We start from the raw sequence: 21,890 nt of genomic DNA on the forward strand, positions 1-21,890 counted from the left end.
TAATCCATCTGCCTCCCTCCCTCTCATTCCCACCAGCACTGTCGTCCTGCCCAGACCCACGAAGGAAGGCCTCCTGTGGGACTCTGCTCCTTCTGTCCTCCGTGTCCCCACCTTGACAAGATCCCATCCAGCCGAACTGCCTCTTCTCTTCCCTCAGCAGGGTACCCTTCCCGCAGCGGCAGCTCCGAGCTGTGTAGGCCCTTTGTGAGACTCTTCAGGGGCTCCCTTCGGGATAAACGCTCAGAGCCTGAGGTGGCCTGGCTGCAGCCACCCTCACCACACACACAAACACACACACACACACACACACACACAGGCTCCCTTTGGGCTACTGAGCTCCGGCCTTGTGAACTCCTTGTACGTCTTTGAACTCAGAGCCCTCCCCGCTGCTGCTGTGCTCTGCACACTCTGTTCTCTGCGCCTGGAACACCTGTTCTGTTCCCCTGTGCCTCCGGGGCTCAGCTTACCTTTCCGTCACCTCCAGGAGACACCCACTGTCTTTTTGTGTTTGCTATTTTGTCTGTCTGTCCCCCTACTGGGCTGAACGCTCCTTATAACCAGGGGCCCAGTCCAGCCAGGGCCCAGTCTGCTGTATATCAGGTGCTCGCTAAGGGCTAAGTCTTCCCCAGGGCTGGGATGTCTGTTCCTGTGTCCCCCTCTGGGAACGGCATCAGGAGGACTGAGGAAGCCACCGCTGCCACAGTGCCCAGTGCTGGGCACCTGCCTGAAACCGGGAGCAGGGGTACAGGGGGGACTCCAGCGCTGATGGTGGCCACGGCCCCATTTCCTGCAGGCCCTGTTTCTAGAGAATCTCTGCCCAGGGCTGCCCACCCTCTTCCTTTTCCTAACAGCCTTAAGCCAAAGCAAAGCTGGCAGAAGGTCTGCCCAGACCTGATGGGTAACTTCAGGTGGGCCCTTTCCCACTCCAGGTCTCAGTTTCCCCAGATCTGACCTTCCTGGTGCCCCCTTAGTGCATCTAAGGGCGGAGGCAGGGTTGCCATGGTGACAGACTGAGCAGCTCCTGCTCCCAGAGGCCCCTGCAGAGGCCGGGGTGCTCAGCACGCAGGGCGCCGCTGACTCGGTGGGCCCTTTCTCACGAGAGAGCCCCCCACAAGGGTGGCCCTCGGAGGGAATGCATGCTCTACCCACAGGAGCAGGCCCGGGTCGGGTTGCGAGTCTGGTTAATGCCTCTGTGCATTAGGCCTGTCGCCCGCTGACAGGATTTTGTGTTTAATTGGAGGCATAAGAAAATAATAACATCTGTCGGCATGAGGACGGCTGCAGGGACCCAGTGGCGAGGGTCCTCAGGGCGGTGGGGGGCAGTCTGCAGTCTGGCTCTGTCTCGCGGGCTGGATGACACTGGGCCAGGCCCTTCTCTGAGGATGGCCTACAGCTTGTTGACGCTGAGCCTGGTCCACAAAGCACCTGCATGAGGATTTCCCAGGGAGCCCACTCAATTCCAAGCCCCAGGTCCCGTTCAGCCCCACTGACCCAGAGCGTTCGAGGAAAGAGGCCTGTGAATCGCTGCGTGCTGACCTGGGTGAGAATTAGAGCTGAAGTCTCTGGCTGTCAGCACAGGTCCGGCCGTGGGAAAGGCTAGCTGTCCCTAGGGGCTGAGAGTGGCCTGAGTGTGAATGTGAGATACAGAGCTAGTGATTTCCATTTTTCCCCCTTTTTTTTTAGCTTTGAGCGCTTGCTGATTTTTCTACGGTGAACATTTATAGCTGTGTAATTGACCAAAATAATTTTGGGGGGATGAAATAGCTCTATAGTTTGGATTACTGTCAGTCTTCTTGGCAGGCGCTCATGTGACTGTATTTAAGTTTTTTCCTTAATTATCACTTTCAGATGACAGCAGAGTGCAGGCTTCCAAAACAAGTAACGCAAGTAGAACAACATGAGTGGAATGAGGGGAGCAACGCTGCTGCCCTAGGGGGCACCCAGCGAGGTTGTCTGGCGCACACACAGAAGCTGACACCCTGGTCACGGCCCCTCCGGGGTCTGTGGTGTTCGCTGTTGCCCTCACAGAAATCGAGTCGTCCTGCACGGGACCCTGTAACTTGTTTGTCTCTCTTGACAACATCACGGGCATCCTCAGGAGACAAAACTACCTCCATTTCACTTCTCTTTACATTGATCATATTTAACATTCTTTCTTACCTCTTCAAATGGAAATAAGTGAAAATGAAAGCAACTCTGAAACTTCTGGGTTCCAGTTTTGAGCTTCAAGCTGAACCACTCCGTAGTCACGCCCTTCCAATACCTGCACACGCACACAAGCGTGCGCATACAAGACGTGTGTGTAATACGTGCATGCCCTGCCTTCTTCCCTCTCCTTGTGCTGTCGGCAAACACAAAATCTCACCCATGAACCCTTACCTCCTTCAAGAGCAGTGAGGTCTTTGTCACCTGGTCTCACCTCTCGGTATAAGGTCACACCCTCCTTCTAAGTGAGCATCTGAAACCAGTCACGGCCAAGGACAGAGGCAGCCCCTGAACCAGCCCCATCTTCAGGCTCTGAAGCTGGAATCTGCCAACTGTGGGGGTGGCTTTGCTTTTGAACCACGACCCACCGAGTCCTTTAACCCAGAGCAGCAAAATAAGGCCACCTCCAGCCCCAGATGGGTTTGGATTGGCCCAATCATCATTAAAAAATGTCTTTTAACTTAAAGCATTTTAGAACTGTGTAATTTTATCTAATAACCTAGATTTCCCTGCTTGTCTTGAAACTTCCACAATTTGGCCACTCTGGGCCCAAATTCCAGAAGAGCCACAACCGACTGCTCCCCAGTGTGACGCAGCCCCTACCTGGCCCACCCCAGGTTACCTCTCCGGCCTCTGCAGGCCTGCTCTGCTCTGTAGCCCCCAGGGGAATTCGCCACCAGGGCCCCTGGGGCGAGGACAGAGGCTAGAAAGAACACTGGAAGCCCCAGGCCTCATCGGGCCCTTCCCTGGCTAAAATATATCCCAGGTCACCACAGTGTGACAAGTTCTTCCAGTACATGCACAAGGCAGAGGACAAAGAGAGAAGTCAACTATGTCTCCTTCCCAACTGTGACTTCATACAGACCTGCGACAAACAGGAGCTGGTGGATGGAGGGGCCACAGGCAGACAGCTCAGCTTTCAGTCCCGTCTGAAGGTACAACGATTAGGGGAAACTGGACTGAGACTGTACCTGGTGACTAGAAGTGGTGGTAGGATGTTTCACCACCTGAAATGACCAGAAAACTCGTGGCTTTGCCCAAGTTTTCATTCAAGGGGCAGGATCCCCAGCTTCCCAGAATAAAGAGACAGAAGGGGCAACATTCAAGCTCCTCCCACATTTAAATCTATGTGTTCTGTGTGTCCCCATAATTGGCTGCATGAGGACAGGCATTGGAAATCACATTTCAAATATGTGGCCTTGGTGGATTCGGGCCTGAATGTTAGGCCTGAAGGTCTCTTAGGAAAGCTGGACCCCATCACTTTGGGGTTCAGTGGGTCTGAACCCCAGGTCACCCTGTGTCATGAGACTTGGGGCCCAATTTGGGCTAAATATCCCCAGATCTGCAGAATGCCATCTCCAAGGGCTCAGCGCTTATGATGCATGCCCTGCGCCCAGGTAGGAGAGGGGACACTGACTGAAGAGGACACCGTGTGTCTCAGTCAGCCTGTCTCCGGCTGCGTGGCAGATGTTTCTGGCCCCACAGGCTCCTGACCCCAGATTCTCACTTTCCAGCCACGACAAGATGGCTGCGAGTGGCACTGCCCTGATGAGGAGGCTCCACGTGCAGTGTGTGGGTTTGGTGTGTGAGCGGGGTGCTGGGGTGACACGTGGCACTTCGGGGGGTAGATGCAAAGTGTGTGTGAGTGAAAGGAGAAGCCACAGAAATCAGCTTCCGTATTCTGAAACCAGCAAGCTGTCAAGTGCTGGGAGGCCCTGAGACCCACGTACGGCCAGGGACGCCAAGCTCAGTCAGTCTGGACTCGGGGACGAGCGGGCTTGAACCCTGGACTTCCTTCCAGAAGGCTCTAGGAGGAGATGAATTTGTAGGGGAGGGGAAAACTACTCTTTCAGAAAAATACTGAAAAACCTTTTTATTTAAAAAGTACAGCATAGGAAATACAGCCAAGAACATTGTAATAACTCGGTACGATGCTAGGTTACTAGTATCCTCTAGAAATACCAGCGGCAACACTTTGTAAAGTACTGGATTTTTCTAACCACGGTGCTATACCCGTGAAACTAATACAAAATAATACTGAATGTTAACTGTAAGTGAAAGAAAGTTTTAAATTAAAAAAGCAAACAGAGCCCTGGCTGGTGTAGCTCAGTGGATTGAGTGTGGGCCTGCGAACCACACGATCGCGGTTCGATTCCCAGTCAGGGCACGTGCCTGGGTTGCAGGCCAGTTCCCAGCAGGGGACGCATGAGAGGCAACCATACATTGATATTTCTCTCCTTCTCTCCTTCCCTTCCCCTCTAAAGATAAATAAGTAAAATCTTTTTTAAAATAAAAATAAAATAAATTAAAAAGCAAACAAAAAATTTAGTTAAAAATGTAGATGGAAGAGTTTCAACAACTACCAACTTGCATCCACCAGCCTCGGCCCTTCCCAACCAACCCCCTGCCTGTATTATTCTGAAGGGACCCCAGACAGCATTTGACCCAGAAACTGCTTAGAATGTATCTCAAAAGGTCTCTTTTCTTAAAAAAGAATAGGCACAATGTCACTGTCATAACCCAGTGCTAAGCGAGGAAAGTGAAACAGGACAGTTTTCCCAGCCTCATCCCGGAAAACATTCACATCATGACGGGAACGCAGTTATGGGCGATGGGGTTGTGTTTTCTCTTTCCCAAGTTCTCTGTAGTATCTATCACTTTTTGCACTGAAAATGATACGAAAGGGAGAAGGGTAGAACTTCTTTTCAGGTCGAAATCCCCTGAGTCCGCATGTGAGTTTCAAGAGTTTATCCTGGTCCTTCCTGAGACGGAGAAGACCCGGCCCCCAGGAAGGCGAGGCTGTGGAGTGAGACAGGAGGTCCCACTGGCCGTCCCAGCCGCTGGGGAGGAGACGTGGAAGCAGAGGTCCTGGGACACCTCTCAGGCTCTGGTCCCCGGTGTCCTGCCACCTCCACCCTCCTGCCTTCCCACTTTTATCAAGCCTCACACGTTTCGGGCACTTTGTTGGCGGAGTTGACAGACCAAAAGAAACAGAGGTGGACGGCAGATAACCAGAGTCCTTTCTGGCCACACGTGGGCCTGTTGGCCTGTCGGGCCTGGAAGAGAAGGCATTCTGTTTCCCCGACACATTCCAGAGTCATGTCCCCCCGACTGCGTGGCCTCCTGATGAGACCCCTGCCCCCAGCCTCCCGAGTCCTTCATGGTGGGGACAAAAAGGGAAGAGGGACCTGACATTGTGCGGTTCCTCTTTCCCAAGGCCAAAGTCTCAGTGTCGCTGTGTGACCTTGGGTAAGTCTTTCCCTCTCTGGGTCTGCGTTTCTAACAGTTGGACAGAAAATAGACAATTTCTGAGACATTCCTCTCCCCTCACACCCACGCAACTCCGATTTTGTTCCGGGCACCTACATTTATCGGGAGTAGAAAGTAGACTCAACACACCTCCAAACGTCAGCCTGGAATTTCACGGCTGCTCCAGCCCCAGCGTGAAGGCCAGTGGCTAAAACTATTTCTTCTTTTTTTTGGCAGAGTATACATAAGACTGACATTGTACCTCAAGACCCAGAACACACACCCACACACTATAAATAAAAGTTTCATGCATTAATACCCTCTCTTTATGACATATACTCTGATATTTTCTGTTGCGTTCATTTAAAATTTTTTCTGAAGCGGAAGGGCCTAGTTAAAGAACAAGTAAAAATGACCCCTGGACACAAACCGCAGGGTGGGGATTGAATGTGGGAGTGGGGTGGGGGGACAGGGGAGAGCAACATGGGAAAATTGGGACAAATGTAAGATCAATAATAAAAAAATGTTTTTTTTCTGATTGCATTCCATGAAGATATTTTCCCAGTCCATGAAACAGGCATCCTTTGCCCTTTGAAAAACACTGATTGATACCACTATGCCCCTATTTCTGATAAGGTAGTACTAGCCCAGGCAAGCACAAACGTATTCTATTTTTTTCAAATGGATGCTATGTCAACTATTTTCCATTGCGACACTCCCGAAACTTGCATGCCCATAAAAATTCCTTGAAATGTTCTAAAAATGCAAATTCTGGTTCAGTAATTCCGAGATGAAGCCAAGGTTCTGCATTTCTCAGTAGCCTCTAGGTCATTCCAGCGCCAGGTTAGACAACAGGTAACTCAGGCCTTCCACTCCTCCTGCCCAACCGTTCTTACCCATGACACACCCCACCCACATCTTCCCTTCCCTTCTCCCTCTCTTTTCCCCTCCTTTCACAGAGGTGCTAAGAGAATCAGTGGGACTCAAATCACAGCTCTGCCTCTCCCTAGGGGGGTGGGGGAGTCTCCACGGGAAATAATACTTGTCCTTTTCTGATGGAGTACTTTGGAGGCGAATGAGATAATCCCTGCAAAGTGCTCAATACATTGCCTACCCCCTTGTCAGTGCCAGATAAATGTCGATACTATTATCTTTACTGCCGAAGTTGGCAAAAAAGATCGTGCACCATCCCACCAATGATTCCACCAGCAACGGTCATTTTGGGATGTCTTCCATCGCGGGCCTATTCATAGGTGTCAGTTTTTAGCAGCCTCCTGCGTGCAACTTGTAGGGAACTCAGTGAAATCTCTCACTTGCATTTGGATGTGGGTTCATATTATTGCTTTGTCTTAAAAAGAAAAACTCTTATTTTGAAAAAAAAAACACCAATGTATTTATTTTTGTGTCCAGCATTTTTTATTCAACATTAGATCATACTTTTTTTCTAGAAATTCATTCTAACAGCGTCAACAGAAGTAGGTGTAAGGTTTAACTTTGGAACCAAGGACTGAATGCACAGCTCAAATCCTTCCAATGAACTTGGCTGGGGTCTGACTCTGTGCCAGGTGCAGTGCAGCCCTGGCACTGAACACACCACTTAGGGCCATACAAACACACAAACCTTTGGGACTGGGTGGTCCCTAGGGAGGGACCTGGGGTCCAGGGTCACACAGTGAGGGGACACAGAACTAAGAGCAGAAACCACAGTCTCCTGATGGAGGAGGCAGCAAGGGACTTAACTGATGTGGACAATGTATTTGTGTCCCATTTTCCTAGATTGGGTGAGGCTTTATTTAAAAAACTCCACGTGCTACCTTTCATCCCCAAAATTGTTCCTCCAGCCACGTCTTCCTAAGCCCCCAACAAGTGACGGGGCTGCAGTGCAAGATCAACTTCTGGACACTCCCATCACCAGAGGCACTGCCTCTGAATTGTCTATATTAAGCAAGTTATGATTCGTCCGTTCAACAAATATTTGTTGAGTAATTTCTATATGTAGGTACTGAGCTAAGGGCTGAGGATACACCAGTGAATAGAACAGATTCAGCTCCTTCCCTCACGGGGTTTACTGCCTCATTATGACAAGTCATCAATTTACATGCAAGCTGATGAGCACCTGATGAGCACCTGATGCTACAATTAAATGGATGAACATGACCTCCATGTACCAGGAAGAAGTCTTAATATACAGTGTCTGGGGGGAGGAAGTGAACCAAAACTGCATTTTTCATAGTTTTCTATTAAAGAGAGTACATTATTAATAAAATATTGCTGGAGAAATAAAAATGTTTTTAGCATTTTAACTGCCCTTCCCCCGCCCAACACACAAATCACCACAGTGGTTAAAGCAAAGACTTTGGAGTTAGGGAGACGGAGGTTTTTGAACCCTACATCTGCAGTGTCCTAGCTGAGTGACCTGGGGCCTGAGCCCTGTCAGTATAAACCGGAGTTGACCGTGTGGCTGCAAGGGCTAAATGGGACATGTGTACAGCGTGCGGCATACAGTAAGAGCTTGACGCAGCTGTCATTGTGGCTAGCGTGGGGTGACAGCAGGGGTGCGGGTCCGCCCCACAGTTTCAGGAAAGAATCGCACATTTGTGAACTGCAAACACCCCACCATCCCGTTTCTGGGGCTGTGTGCAATTCTTCTGGAGCCTTCAAAAATCTGCTCTGATGATTCGCTTTCGTACAAGGTGGGGTCCGCCCCACTCAATTCCAGCTCAAGGGGGGGGGAGCTGGGCTGCCTCAGGCAAAAGCAACCCTAAACTAATATCAGATAGGACAAGCAGAAATCTGTCAGATCAAGTGACAAGACATGGAGAAGAAACATACCTGTGCTTAAATGTCAAGGGTTCCAGGAACAAGTATATCTGATTTTATGCAATTGCATTTTTTCCCCCTGGGGCAGAGAATGAAAACTGGAATGTGAAGGTTGAAGGTGACTTCAGAGACCACCTAAACCCAGGGTTCCATGTAGCCAATTATTTCTTTCAGTGAGTATTTTTTGGAGACCCTACTATGTGCCAGAGGTGTGCTGGGTTCTAAGGGTAGGACTAATGGGAACAAGAGCCTTGCCTCCTTTTGGAGTTATAGGATTCAGCGGGGGGAGAGCTGCAGCCCAGACAGCCTCAGGAGGATCAAAGAATTTGTCATTTTCTTCCTATGTTTTTCTATATTTTCTGCAGTAGACAGGTATCACATGTAACTCTGTGCCTCTCTGTGTGCGTGCGCACACACACACACATACTGGAGCCACATAGAAGACACGACAAAGGCTTATATCAGCAAATAGGTTACCCTTGAGTCTCCATCATATCCACATAAGTCATATTCTCAAAGCATGACTCCTGCCTCCGAATCTGCTAGTGAGCCTTACTGACTCGGCAGGCCCTGTGCCCACTGCCCTCCCACAGTGCACCGGAAACACGTTCAGCCAGGGGATGGCAAGACCCACCGAGACTTGAGAATGAATGCCTACTACAGTGATGCCCACGTAGCAGAGGCGCAGCGATGAGTTTTAAAAAATGGCCCAGAAATTTAAACGAATGCACAACCTTCCTGAAAAGAAAGACATTCATCTTTTATTGGAAGGAATCAAGTCAACGCCTCCCTTTTTCTTCTAGTGCCACGGCTCACTGCAGCCATTACGTGTTTGTAACAGGTGCTGTGAATCAGGGTGCCCACGAGGGCAGGCGTGCGTGGGGTGAGCGAGCGTGGGCAGCGCGGCGGAGGGAGGGGGCCTCTTCCAGCTCCCACGTGAGATGCAACCCACCAAGTGGCACATTTCCCCAGAGCAGCGATTTTCAGCAGGTGTGCCGTGGCGCACTGCGCCACAGGGATTTCTAAAACGTGCAGTACCTGACTACTTGGACAGGGCCCCTGACCTCTTTTCCCGTAGACTGTCAAATAAAAAAATGACAACAGCCAACACGGCAACAGCCATTTGGTCTGAGTGAATCAAAATTATACCTATTTTTTTTGTCAGATTGGCAAATATATATAAAATAAAATTTTTGGTGTGCCACAGAATTTTAGTAATTAGGCTATGTGTGCCCTGAGATGAAAAAGTCGAAAAATGCTGCCTTAGAGTGAGCAGCCCCAGACTCTGCACTCTGAGGGCCCCTCCCTTCCCACAAGCTGGTCCCCACTCCCAGCCTCCCTGCTTGCCGGAGGTTTGCATAACAGCCTTTTCCGGGCCCTACAAATCACAGCCCTGTCCCAGGTCTTGATTACGCGCCCTTTACACTGCCCAGCCTCAGCATTTGCAACCTCTCTCTTCTCCAGGTTATCGTCATCTGTCAGATCTGAAGTTAAACAACAAGAAACATGTCAGGTGAGGGGCTGGGGGGGACACTTGACTGTTTCTGAGAAATATTCCATTACAATCCGATACAAAATATTAGGATGAATCAGCCTGCACCCAGCTCAGAACGGCTCCCCTTCTCCACAAGCAGGCTGATTAGCGTGTGGTTCCAACCAATGTTTATCCTCTCCGGCTCCCTGGCAAATGCCCTTGGAAAAACCTGGCTTAGTTGATGCCTGGTCGCCTGGTACTTTCAGATTCATTCAATTAGGATACCCAGTTTGAGACATAATGGGTTTTGGCGAGCTCGGTACACTGATTGGTTTTCATACACATGCACAGAAAGATTTGATTTCCTCTGCGGAATTTATGGTCGGGGAGAAGAGGTAATTGCATTAATTTCTGCTCTGGTTTCTAGGCTCTCCTTTTCTGTTCTCTCTCCTGCCACCTTTGTTGTTGTTTTTTTACAGACTTTTTAGGAACCTTCCTTGCATGAATGAAAACGAATTTAATAGTTGCCAGCAGTTGGTTTGAGTTTGGGGCTGGGTTCCACTCTGGCTTTCTTTCTTGTTTTTTCCCTCCATGCTCTGGACGTTTTGGGGAGGCTGATGTGAACGGTCTGTCTCATGTCCTGCGGCGGTGTGGGCGCAGTGGCAAAGGTGTCCCTGTGGCTGGGGAGCCGTGCTCACACCAGGGAGAGGCGGAGGAACCCCGGCTTTCCGGAAGGGAACCCGCTCCGATATTATATTCGACCATGAAGCAAAACCAAAGTGCACTTTTCCTTTCTGAAAGCCACTGTTCAGGCCCTGCATCCTTCTTTTCTGATTTCTGGCTTTTTCCATCAGTGATGTGTCTTCTTGTCTCTCCCCTCCAGAGCAACATTCTGCTTCAGAAAGGGGGGCCAGAGGGCAGCAGGAGGCTGACATTGAGAGGAAGGTGCCGGTAAAAAGGTTGAGGCGACAATGGAAAGGACTGAGACTCAGCCTTCCAAGTTTTCTGTGTTCTGGTGCTTCCCCGTCCCCCAGCCAAGGCCCTTTCAGCCGCCCCTGACTTTGTAAGAAGGCCTTCCCTCGTTGAAGCAGAGACAAAGAAGACCCCTGAGAGATGTGGAAGTTCAATGGAAAAAAGCAGAAAACACGAGGCACTTAACGTCTCTCCCGGAGGACAGCAGAGCCCGCCAGTTCCCCAGCAATGCCAGAGCTAAGCATTTTCCCAGTGTCAACATTAAATCCTTTTTTTTTGTTTTTCAATTTTAAAGTGGGTTTACGATGGACCATTATGGGAAAGATGACAGATGTAGCCTGGCCCTGTTTAAACTATTAAGACTGATGCCGATACAGTTGCTTACCCCTGCTCAGTTTCGGAATGCCTTTACACAGACGGGAAGCGTTGAAGAGCCCAGAATACTCACCAGCAAGTGTAGCCAGCCGCACACTGCTGACCACCCCCCTCAACCTAGTGCACAAATGCTTAGGCTTCTGTTGGCTTCTGGTCAGATAATAACACAAACCCCAAGAGTAATGCTTCTGCTTCCATATCTTGCCCTCCTCCCGTTACCTCCGGCAAGAAGGTGTGGGTCCCAGGGCCCATGAGAACAGGGCCATTTTAGACTGGGAGAAATGAGGTCCTAGTAGGAGGGACTCTCTTTCCTCTACTCCCAGGCCCAAGTTTTAAGGGAGGAGAGTGGGAGGGGAGCCCTCTGTTTCCTCACCAGTTCTGATCCACTCTACCTCACACCGGTTCTTAATCCCACAGCAGGACTAGGTGGATCCAACTGCATTTTCTCCATTGGAACTGATTGCATTTCTTGGAACCAAATGCTATTGCATATAGGTTACTCCCCGCTGGAGTGGCCGAACGGGTGCAGGATTTTGTGTGTCAGGCGGGCGCCTTCCGAGCAGAGAAGAAGGGTTGGGATGAGCCGCCACCGCACCACCTGGGAACCCCGGGCAGCCTGGGACACCACCCCCCCTACCTTGCCGCCACTCTCGTGCAGAACCGCACAGGGCCGGTGCGCCCCTTTGCCCATGCTGGAAAAAAGGAGCACAGAAGTTCTGAGTGAGTCCCAAGAGCGCGCTCAGAGGGCCAGCCCGGAGCAGGCAGCCCGCCCTGGTCCCCAGAGGGACGCTGCCGGAGAAGTGCATGATCCTTGGACAGCGAGGGGCCGGAGGTGGTCTGGCCCTTGTGTTTACCAAAGATGGCTCCGTGATTCCTCGTGAAGGCCCAGTACGTGCAGCTCTGCAGGGACTGCAGGGCTCCCCAGCCTGTGGGGCTCCTGGCAGCAGTCTTTGGGGACAGTCCCCAACTCCGGCCTTCCCCAGTCCTCAGCTGGGGTCAGATGACAGGAGGATACAGGAGATAGAGGGGTCGGTTGATCCGTCCTCCTCAGAATCCAGACTGCACTAAGGGAAGGGGAAAAAGAAAAAAAAACCCTGATCAGGGAAGCAACAAGCAGGTGGTGAAACTGACCTTCATGACACTGACTAGAGATAAACCTCTCGGCATAAAACAGCATGTCACTCAACTGATCGGTTGGTTAGCACCCAACAGCAAGTGACCCGTGGTGCAACCCACCTAGTGCCCCACGACTAGCCCGCGGGCAACGAACGGAAAAACCAGACGTGCCCCAAACAGACCAGTAGGCAGCAGAACACTGACCACCTGAAACTGATCGCTGTGAGGCTGACCAGAAGAAATTGTGCGGAAAGCCAGGGGACTGGGTGAGAGAAGTCAGAATGAAATCCACCTGCCAGCCGGCAGGCAACTAAGCACTGCCAGGGATTAAAGCAGAGAGCGCTGCAGAAAGCCTCGGGGTGGACTGGGAGGGGCTGGCCCCTGGTGCCCACCCCCCTTCAGCTGCTGTAGTGGAGCGGCGGGGGAGGGGCTGTCCGGTGCCTTTTGATTTACGACCACCGCGCCGAGAGCGATCCCATAAATTTGGGGGCCGTTTTCACCAAAACTGTGAGTTACGATTTTTCAAATAAATACATTTTCCAATCAGACGGGTTCTGTTTAGGTTGAACGCGCCCCGAAGCAGACATCTCTCCCCGCGGAAAATACACAGAGGAGGAAGCGGAGCCGGGACAAGGCTCAGACGACATAAAAGCTTGTGTAAACACGTTGTCATTTACGGACTTCGGAAGAGAAAGGGATGGGGGAGAGACATGTTTAACTCTCCCTTGAGTCCTCGGGTCCCTGCCCCCTGGGAAGACACGGAAAATTCAACATTTCTTTTCCATAAGCTCCCTTTGTGCTACTCGTTAGCCGATGGGCAGCATTAGGTCTCCCTTCAGTAGATTTTGTATTTTCGTGGCTGATACAAACCGAAGAATGGATAGAGTCCTGTCCCCCCTTAGTTTTCCTTTAGGAAAGAGTGTGAGGGAGATAAGCCAGAATAGATTATTTTCGCAGTGCAGGGTCTTCAATTTCTAGCTGTGAGCTCCGTGCTTGTTCTGTGCCACCTGCAAAGCAAGGGGACCGGACTAGGTCAGAGGCCTCTGTTGCACACAAGAGCATTCATGCACAATCCTGTGCACAGCCGCAGGAGCTCAGCGACGCCCCCGAAGGTAGAAGGTAGACAACGTCAACTTGTAGCTCGGATCTTCTCGGGCAAGATCACTTCTCGTCCCAGGAAAGGAGGGAATAAGAGAAAGACAGAGGTCAGCATCGAATACGGCGCCCCTAGGGGGCTGGACATTGGCTGTGTGCCCTTAGGGAAGCTCCTTCCCCTTTCTGGGCCGGATTCCCGGTGGTCCTAGCAGGATCTCTCAGTAGACTTGCTACTATCACACACCGGCCAAGGCAACGAGGCCTCGCTTAAGGAGAGTCGAAGAGGAGACGTCGAGCCACTTTCTGTCTCTTCGCTGCCACGGCTGTAGGTTGGGTCAGATTGAAAAGTCCTAGACACCCTCTAGATGCGGCAGAGAAATGTTTAAGGGATTTGTGCGCTCAAGCTGCGGGGTAAATGGCCCACGGGCTGATTTATGGTGCGTTACTGCGCGACGCGATTCCCCAAGACAGCGAGAATATTTTACGCCGCACTAATATAAACAGGCGGCCGGCCGGGTCCTTTTTATGGAGTTCCTGTAATTACCCGCGCCCTGACAGCTCCTTGATTTACAGCCCTATTTAGATAAGGGGTCCGGTGCGGGGATTGCCGGTGGCGTCAAGGTCATAAGACGCGGCGGGGAGAAGGTTTGCGGTAGGCGCCCAGCGGAGCGGGCCTGCCAGTCCCTTGGGCTGGAGTGAGGGGAGCAGAGGCGCAAGGGCAGGAGATGGACCCCGAAGCTGAGGCCTCTGTCACTCCGGAGGACTGAGACTGGAGAAAAGCCGGCCCACTCTACAGATGGGGGCAATGAGGGAGGGAGGAGGCAGGAACCGCCCCCCCCCCACCCCGTGGTCACCCCCGCCACCAAACCCAGAGCGAATGAAATGGAAGTGGATGGGATCTGGAACCACAACCCAGGTCTCTGGCAACGTCATCCCCACACCTGGCGATGCTTGGTCTCCCCCACCGCCAGCCTGTGAGGGTGGGGTTCTGTGGAGTCAACGGGAAAGAGGAGGCCTCCGTGCCATCCATAAAAGGCACAGCTTGGGTAGGAACAGAGCACTGCGCCATCGCCACCCAGGGCGACTTCCTCGTCATGTGGAGGCCTAACGCCATGGCTTTCCCTGTGAAATGGATATTATTCCTAAAAACAGTCGCCACATATCCAGCTACTCTGTTCCTGTGCTAAGAGCTTCATTCATACTATTTCCTCTCCTGTTCAGTCAGCCCTCTGGATGGGAATCACCTTCCCACCCTCCAGTTTACGGAGGAGGAAATTGAGAATGGGGACGTTCGCAGGAGAGGAAGGACGGGTCTTTTGCATTTCAACAGGTGGGCCCCAGTCCACCGCTGGGCTTTCTTAAGCACTCCTTCCACATAACTTTCCACCTCTGTGTGCTTAAGCTCACTAACAGGTCAAATGGGAGAGGATTCTTACCCACCCAACCTCTCCAGCACAATGGGAGGAGGAAGGGTGCCTTCGAAGGTGCTCCGAGTGCCAGACCTTCTAAAACTGCTATCTGGGTGAACACCAAGGGGCTCCCCGGGAAGGCAGGGCCGGGGGAGTATGAGACTGGTGGGTAGAACCCCAGAGTTCCCGGTCCTGGTCCTTGGTCTGCAGATGTGGGCCCAGGGAGATTGCAGTCCTCTCCTGAGCCAAGAGCTAAATCCCAGTGTGTGTGTGCGGGGGTGGGGGGGGGCGGGGGGGGCGGGGAGGAATCACAGAACTCCAGACTATTGATCCTATCTCCTGAAAATGGAGAAGCGGAGGCTCTGAGAGGGAAAGGAACACAGTGAGAGGCTAGGCAGGGCCAGAACTCTCTTGCTCTCAGCCTTAAAGCCGTGCCTGTCAAACTCCTGGTTTCCAGATCTCCACCCTCGCCACCCCCCAACCACACACAAACACGCTGAGTAACCTGGGGCAGACGGGACACCCTCACGGGTCAAAATGCACCTGAGCCAGGCTAGAGTTAGAGGTGCCTTGGGTGTACCTGCAGAGTGAAGTTATTGCTGCTAAAACCTGGCCTTTCCATTTCACTAGTCTTTGAAGAGTCCAGGTGCTTGGTAGATGTTCAATGAATTATTGAAAAATTGAGTTTGTTCTTTTAGTATCCTCACAAACATTTCTAGAAAGACTTCTTTCAGTAAATAATGGAATCTTAGAAGTGTTTTTTTAAGTTAGGGAACTCCACTAAACATAATTTTAAACCCTAATTTACTGACATTGCAATCAAGAGAAATGGCAGCAAAGTAAAACGTACACACATTTATAGTCAATGGCCCATTTTAGGAGGCTGGTGGTATCTGACAAAGAAATTAAAGTCGTGAGCTTGGGGGAAAATTGTGGGGATTTGTAATAAATATTCTCTTTATGCTGTTTCTCTCTGGGTCATGGTAAATCAATAAATTATCATCTAGGAGAAGAAATAAGCGCCTTGGGGGTCTCCCAGAAGGCCAGGTCTGGAGCCTCGGCGCCCCAGGGTCTATGCAGGCACCTGAGAGCTCCCTGGCGTCGGTCCTGCCGCAGACCGCCCAGCCTGGAGCCCCAGTGGGTTCCCTAGGGCCTCACTCTCAGAGCAGGCGCCACTCATCTGAAGACTCCAATCATTCCCGATCTTTGTGGGAAGCGGGGGCAGGGGAGCACCCTGCTCTCTAACCACCCACAGATGTGGGGGTGGAGGGAGGCATCGGGGCCATTTCAGGCCCTCAAGGGGTCTGGTGGAACTGGGACTCACCACCGAGTACTGATAATGCGTTCCCCACCTCACTAAGCAGGGGGGATAGGGGAGCGGGGGTGATTCGTAACCATGGGGAAAAGATCGGGACAAGAGGGTGGGTACTGGAGCATGAATTTGTGAGTATGTGGATAATTGTGTGTGCCCATGTGAGTGCTCCTCGTTCAGATGGGTGCTGTGATAATGCACATGCTATTGTTCATTGCATCCAGGTGTGAATATGACTCCAGAGGTAAGGCAGAATATATGTCCCATCGTCTGTGGTTTGTGTGCCCATGTGTGATGTGCAAACACATGAAAACGTCTACTTCTGAGCACCTGTGCATATACAGTAGTAATCACGGCGTTTGTGGGACTGCAGGCTTGGCTGTGACACTGAGAACACACAAAGTACACAATGAGGTTTTTGAATGTGTGTGCTGTGAATATAACTGTGGGGAGTCATAAGGAGATACAAACTGGTTGTACCCGTGCACAGCTGTGGCATGAGATGAGCGTAGAACTCGATGGTGGTGTGATATTTATGTAGAACGTGTGTGCAGATGGACACACTCTACTCTACTGGACGATGGCGCCTTCTGCAGCCCACACGCAGGCTTTGGGGTGGCTTAGCGGTAACACATCTGTATCAGGATGTGCGCCCCATGGACGGCAGAGGAATGGGGTGTAAAATCCCAGGAATGCGTTAATGTTCGAATGCTGTCTCGTGTGGTTGTACATGTGTTATCCTGAGAACACACACACTTTGGGCATGTGAATCTGTGGACTCGGTGTATGGGGCGCGTTTGTGGAGGGGTTGTGCATGTGTGATCACGGCCACTCAGAGCCTGCGGGTGAGGACTGGGCCCACATTAGGGTAAAGGCTGGGTGTGTGTTGGGGACTGAGGTCCTTCTCAATGTAGCAATTACTTTCCCCATCCGACACTCACTGGGGAGAGCCTCCAGGCTGGGGAGGTGCGGGACCCTGCAGAGCCACCGGGGAGGGGGGGAACTGGGCGCCAGGCGCTCCCTCCCCTTGAACCTCCCGCTCTGCTGGGCCCAACCCCAGCGCTCTGGCGCCAGGCGCCCGGAGAGCGGCGGGTTTCCAGCTCGCCTCAGGCAGGAAACCAGGACCTCCCTCCCCCCATGCACCTCTAGGGCCCCCAGCCCAGCCCAAGTCCCCTGTGGGGGACTGGCCCGCCCAGGACTAGGCGTTTGTCTCTTCTCTCCTGTGGTGTCACCCCACTCTTCCCATTTACCCCCTTGTTCAGCAGAGAAAATCACACAGTATCCACTGGTTGGAGGACCCAAGGAAAACCATGCATCTTCTGCGGACCCGGCCTCTGGGTCTGTACAAGGAAAGAGTTGGCCTTTCTCCCTCTGCCTTTGGAATAAGTGTGCTGGGCACATAGTGGCATCAGTAAATCTTTAAACAAATGGATAAAGGAACGAACTGGCCTCTAAAAAAAGCAGCCACATATTGCTCTTCCCTGTCCTCACCTCCACACACTGCCTTTGAGAGCAGGGCACACTCCCTCTACCCCACCCGGGGAAGGGCCCTGGGCAAGGTTGGTGAGATGGAGGGACCCAGGTATGGGGACACCAGCTAGGGAGTTACTTCAGTGGGAGGTAAGACAGGGAACCCCGGCCAGAGGTGCAGCCTCTGAAACTCCCGTCCGGGGAATTTCAGGTCCCAAGAGAAGCCCGGGGAAAGCTCCCTGTGGAGAGATTCGGACCAGCAGAGAAGGGCCCTGGCAGGAGGGGAAACAGCGAGGTCCGGGAAGCCCGGACGAGGTCTCCGTTTGGTCTCTGCGCCGGCGCGGTGATGTGCCCCTCGGCGCATTTCACCCAGAGGGTCGTTTTTTTCCCACTAAGCGACCCCGGGGGCTAGTGTGGAGGTCGCGACACCATCCGTGTGTGTGTACCACCGACCGCCGGTTTTTCGCGGGGTGAGCCTCGGTACTAGTGTCTTTAACGGAACCGAGCATTCTCAAGCGGCGACGACTCAGTGGAGCAGACCGACGCGAGCTGCACCGCGGGCCCATCGTCCGAGGCCCTCGGAGTGGAGGCTGCCTCGGCCGCAGCAGTCAGCCTGGTAGTACACACGACTTGGTCGGAGTTGCAGGGACCGCTCCCAGCCCAGCGGGATGGGGCCAACGAGCAAGGGCGAGCGGTGCTGGGGCAGGACATCGGAGAGCAGGGTCCTCTCGTCTGCTGCCTCGGACGCCGAATGGGAGCAATGGAGTTCGGGACCTGGGGTTGCCTTGGTCGGCAACTCCTATTTTAAGTTGTGGGGGTCTAGAACAAGAACCTTTCTTTCTCAGTTTCCCTGTATGAAATTAGGTGTCTCTAGATTTTTTTCCTTGGGTGCCGGGGGAGGGGGGCAGGGGGGAGGTGGCAGCAACCCTCCCGGGCGTTAACCGGTAGGTAGCCCCCGCCTCCCACCTCCCCAGCCGGGAACTGCGTGGGGGGAGGGGAGAGGCGGGGCCGCCTCCCTATCCCTGCAGGCTGCCTGGAGGCGGGTGGCGTCAGCTGAGTTTAAAAAACAGCGACGGCCACCCCCTTCCCTCCTCCCCACCCCCCTGCCATTGGCTCCAGGGAGAGGTTGACATCAAAGCCGTGGCCTTATATAAGCCAGACCCCAATGGGGAGGCCGCAGAAGGGTTAAACAGGTCTCTTTACGACGGCCGAACGGGAATCAGGAATCATCCTCGGGCAATCGTCCTCGGGCAATCGTCCTCGGGCGTAGTCTTCGGGGATCATCCTCGCCCTTCGCATCTCGATATTTTCGCCGCTGCCGCATCTCGATATATTCGCTGGCGACCCAGCTCGCAACAGAGCGACAGAAACTGGCAGGCTGCGTGTCTCCTCATTAGCCTTGCCCTGGACTCTTCCAGAGCCTGCGCTCATCGGACCGCTGCCCACGGGTGGCCCGGGTCCTCTCCGGGGTGCATGGGGCAACACTAGCTGGGCTGGCCATACAAGCCAAGTGCTGGTCCAACATGAACATCGTGGGCGGCTACGCACACCACCACCACCATCACCACACGCACCATGCGCACCAACACCACGATCCCTTCCTCTTCAGTCCGGCCTCGCGCTGTTACCAGGAGCGGTCCTACTTCCAGAGCTGGCTGCTGAGTCCTCCTGACGCCGCTCCGGACTTCCCCGTCGCTGGGCCACCGCCCGCAGCAGCGGTGGCCTCAACCTCTGCCGCTTACGGTCAAGACTCCACCTCCGGCCAGGGCCCCGGTCATCTGGAGGCTCTCAGCGGACGCCTGGGGCGGCGGAAAGGATCGGGACCCAAAAAAGAGCGGAAGCGCACGGAGAGCATCAACAGCGCATTCGCGGAGCTGCGCGAGTGCATCCCCAACGTGCCGGCGGACACCAAGCTCTCCAAGATCAAGACTCTGCGCCTGGCCACCAGCTACATCGCCTACCTGATGGACGTGCTGGCCAAGGATGCACAGGCCGGAGACCCTGAGGCCTTCAAGGCGGAAATCAAGAAGGTCGATGGCAGTCGCGAGAGCAAGCGGAAAAGGGAGCTGGTAAGTTTGTGGGGCCTGTAAGCTCCAGCCGAGGGCGTGAGCGGCGAGCACCCGCGGGCCAGCGCGCAGTGGATGGAATCTGCTTTGCTGTGTGCGAGGCTTTGAGAGGCTGTGGAGAGTTCTGAGATGGTCAAAATGTGGGATTGTGTGCACGAGGGAGATTCATATTTGAACTTAATTTGTAATGTGGAATAGTGTTTGTGAGGCTGCGAATGAAGATGGCATTTTAACCTTTTCGGAAGGGGGGGGTCATAGGGTCCCTATAAGAATCCACTGGAATCTTGAAACCCCTAGAAAATGCACACATCCTATGTTTCACTTCCAATTTCAAGGGGTCCTTTGCCATGCCTGGGCTCTCCTAGAATCCCGCTTAAGGATGCTGTGGGAATCCTGACTTTACGGTGTCTGAGTGTGGGTTTATGCATAAGGATTTAGTTACGATTTTCAAATGGTCTTTGCTGGAGAGGCTCGTCTACTTCTGAGGTTGCACGAATAGGAAAACCGAGGCCCAGAGCGGGCCGGGACATGAAGTCCACCAACCCGAAGCGTCAGAGTGCACCTCTGGGGTAAAACAAGTCGGGGCTTCTCCTAGTCCAGAGTGCGGCGGGCCTCTTCGTATGGTCTAGTTCCAAGGGCGACCTTGATGGTTTGGTGTGTCAACACCAACAAGCGAAAGCCCGGGTCTCACTCGCTTCTTCGGCTTTGGAGATAACAGTCTCTACTGGTCCTTGCTCGATCTCTCCAGTGAAGGCGACACTCTTTAAACCCGGTTCACCTGGCCCAGGGCTGTGGAACCTCAGAGGGCGGAGGTTTTCTGGTTGGAGAGAACTATTTTCTCCCGCTCCGGCACGCTGCCTGTGGAAGCTAACTAGAGAGCCCCTCCGGGTTTGATTTGGACCCACGGGGGCTGCTGTCAGCTGGGGAAAGCTCACCTGGGGAGACTGGGAAAGACAGATCAAGTCTTTGAACCACCGCTTTGGGCTAGAGGAGAGGCAGGCCCAGGGTGATACGTGGGTGGAAGTTGTTATTGGGCATATTCCCACTTTCTACGCGTCTCTGCCTCCGTCAAGTAGCGCCGCTTGGTTTCTCGAGAGCCGGGAAGGGGAATGCTAGGCCAGGCCGGTTGCCCTTTGCTTAGCCGTCTGCAGCTTCCTAGTGCAGGCTGGAGGAGACTCAAGCCCAAGAGCTATACCAGGTTGGAAAGCCTGTGAGATGTGTGGGGAAGAGCAGGTCCCGGGCAAAGGGGAAAACCGCTGGTTCCCACCCCTTCCATTGCAACCCCTGCATTCTCTCTTGGGCGCCACCAGGCCAAACCCAGGCGCATCAATTTCACTAGATGTAAAAAATTCTCATTACCGAAACTCTAGCAACTGCCCAGTCCATCCTGCCCCCAGGAACTCGGCACATAAAGGCAAATTTTATGAGCTTGTTTGCCTATTTCACAAACAGAAATCCGTCACTTGTTTAAAGGCTCCTAGCCACTGCTCCTGACACCTCCCCCCACAGCCCACTCTACGCCCCAGTGACCGTAGCGGAAAGATTTAAACCTGTCTCTCTCTCGCCTCTTTTCTTGTCTGTGTCCTCTGGCAGCAGCAGCATGAAGGCTTTCCTCCCGCCCTGGGCCCAGGCGAGAAGAGGATTAAAGGGCGCACAGGCTGGCCACAGCAAGTCTGGGCGCTGGAGTTAAACCAGTGAGCCGAGGCCCGCGCCGAGGACCCCGCCACCGTGGCTGGCCCCGAGGCCTGGGAGGAGAGGAAGGTGGTGGCAAGTGCCGGGCTCTGGGTGCCAGGGACGCATGGGGCGCAACTTGCTGAGCGTCTGCTGTGAGCCTGCAGGTTGCTGGCTGCAACAACACACTTGGATCGCACGTGCAATGTCATTTGAAATTGTTTTTAATACATTAAGAGAGAAATATATATATATATATATATATCCACCCCCATAATGGAGAGGGCGTCTCTTGGCGGCACTGTGTGGGAGGGAAGTACTGCAGGGCCCGAGTGGGCTAAGACGCCACTTCCAACCCTTCTGGGGCGAACTTGGAACCCCCAGCACCTTCCCTGCTGTGCTGTCTCTCTTTCTCATCCCCTCTCTGCTTCCAGTCAAAACCCTCCGGCCATCCATTCCCTAATTAAAATGCAATAAGAGGAATCAGTAGGTTACTGCCAGGGACAGAGGACCAGGTCAGGAAGCCGGAGGCAGCCCTTTGTGGTTGAAGGCCTTCAAACAGTGGCGTTTTCATTTTCCATCGCTGCACTTCCTACTTAGTTCCAATGGAAACACTCCCCCCTTCCTCCCTTCCTTTTTCTTGCTTCTTTTCTAAA

General features: G+C 53.0%; 1 protein-coding gene across 1 annotated transcript; it reads left to right on the top strand.

Moving 5' to 3' along the window:
* Positions 1 to 19,020: 19,020 nt before the first annotated feature.
* Positions 19,021 to 21,261, top strand: HAND1 (heart and neural crest derivatives expressed 1). The gene is made up of 2 exons (XM_037045013.1): positions 19,021 to 19,566; positions 21,157 to 21,261. Exons 1-2 carry the CDS (start codon positions 19,021 to 19,023, stop codon positions 21,259 to 21,261), a joined length of 651 nt encoding a protein of 216 aa, XP_036900908.1.
* Positions 21,262 to 21,890: the final 629 nt, after the last annotated feature.

Source organism: Sturnira hondurensis, unplaced genomic scaffold (genome assembly GCF_014824575.4).
Source record: "Sturnira hondurensis isolate 20B ecotype Veracruz unplaced genomic scaffold, ASM1482457v3 Scaffold0004152, whole genome shotgun sequence".
NCBI lineage: Eukaryota > Metazoa > Chordata > Mammalia > Chiroptera > Phyllostomidae > Sturnira > Sturnira hondurensis.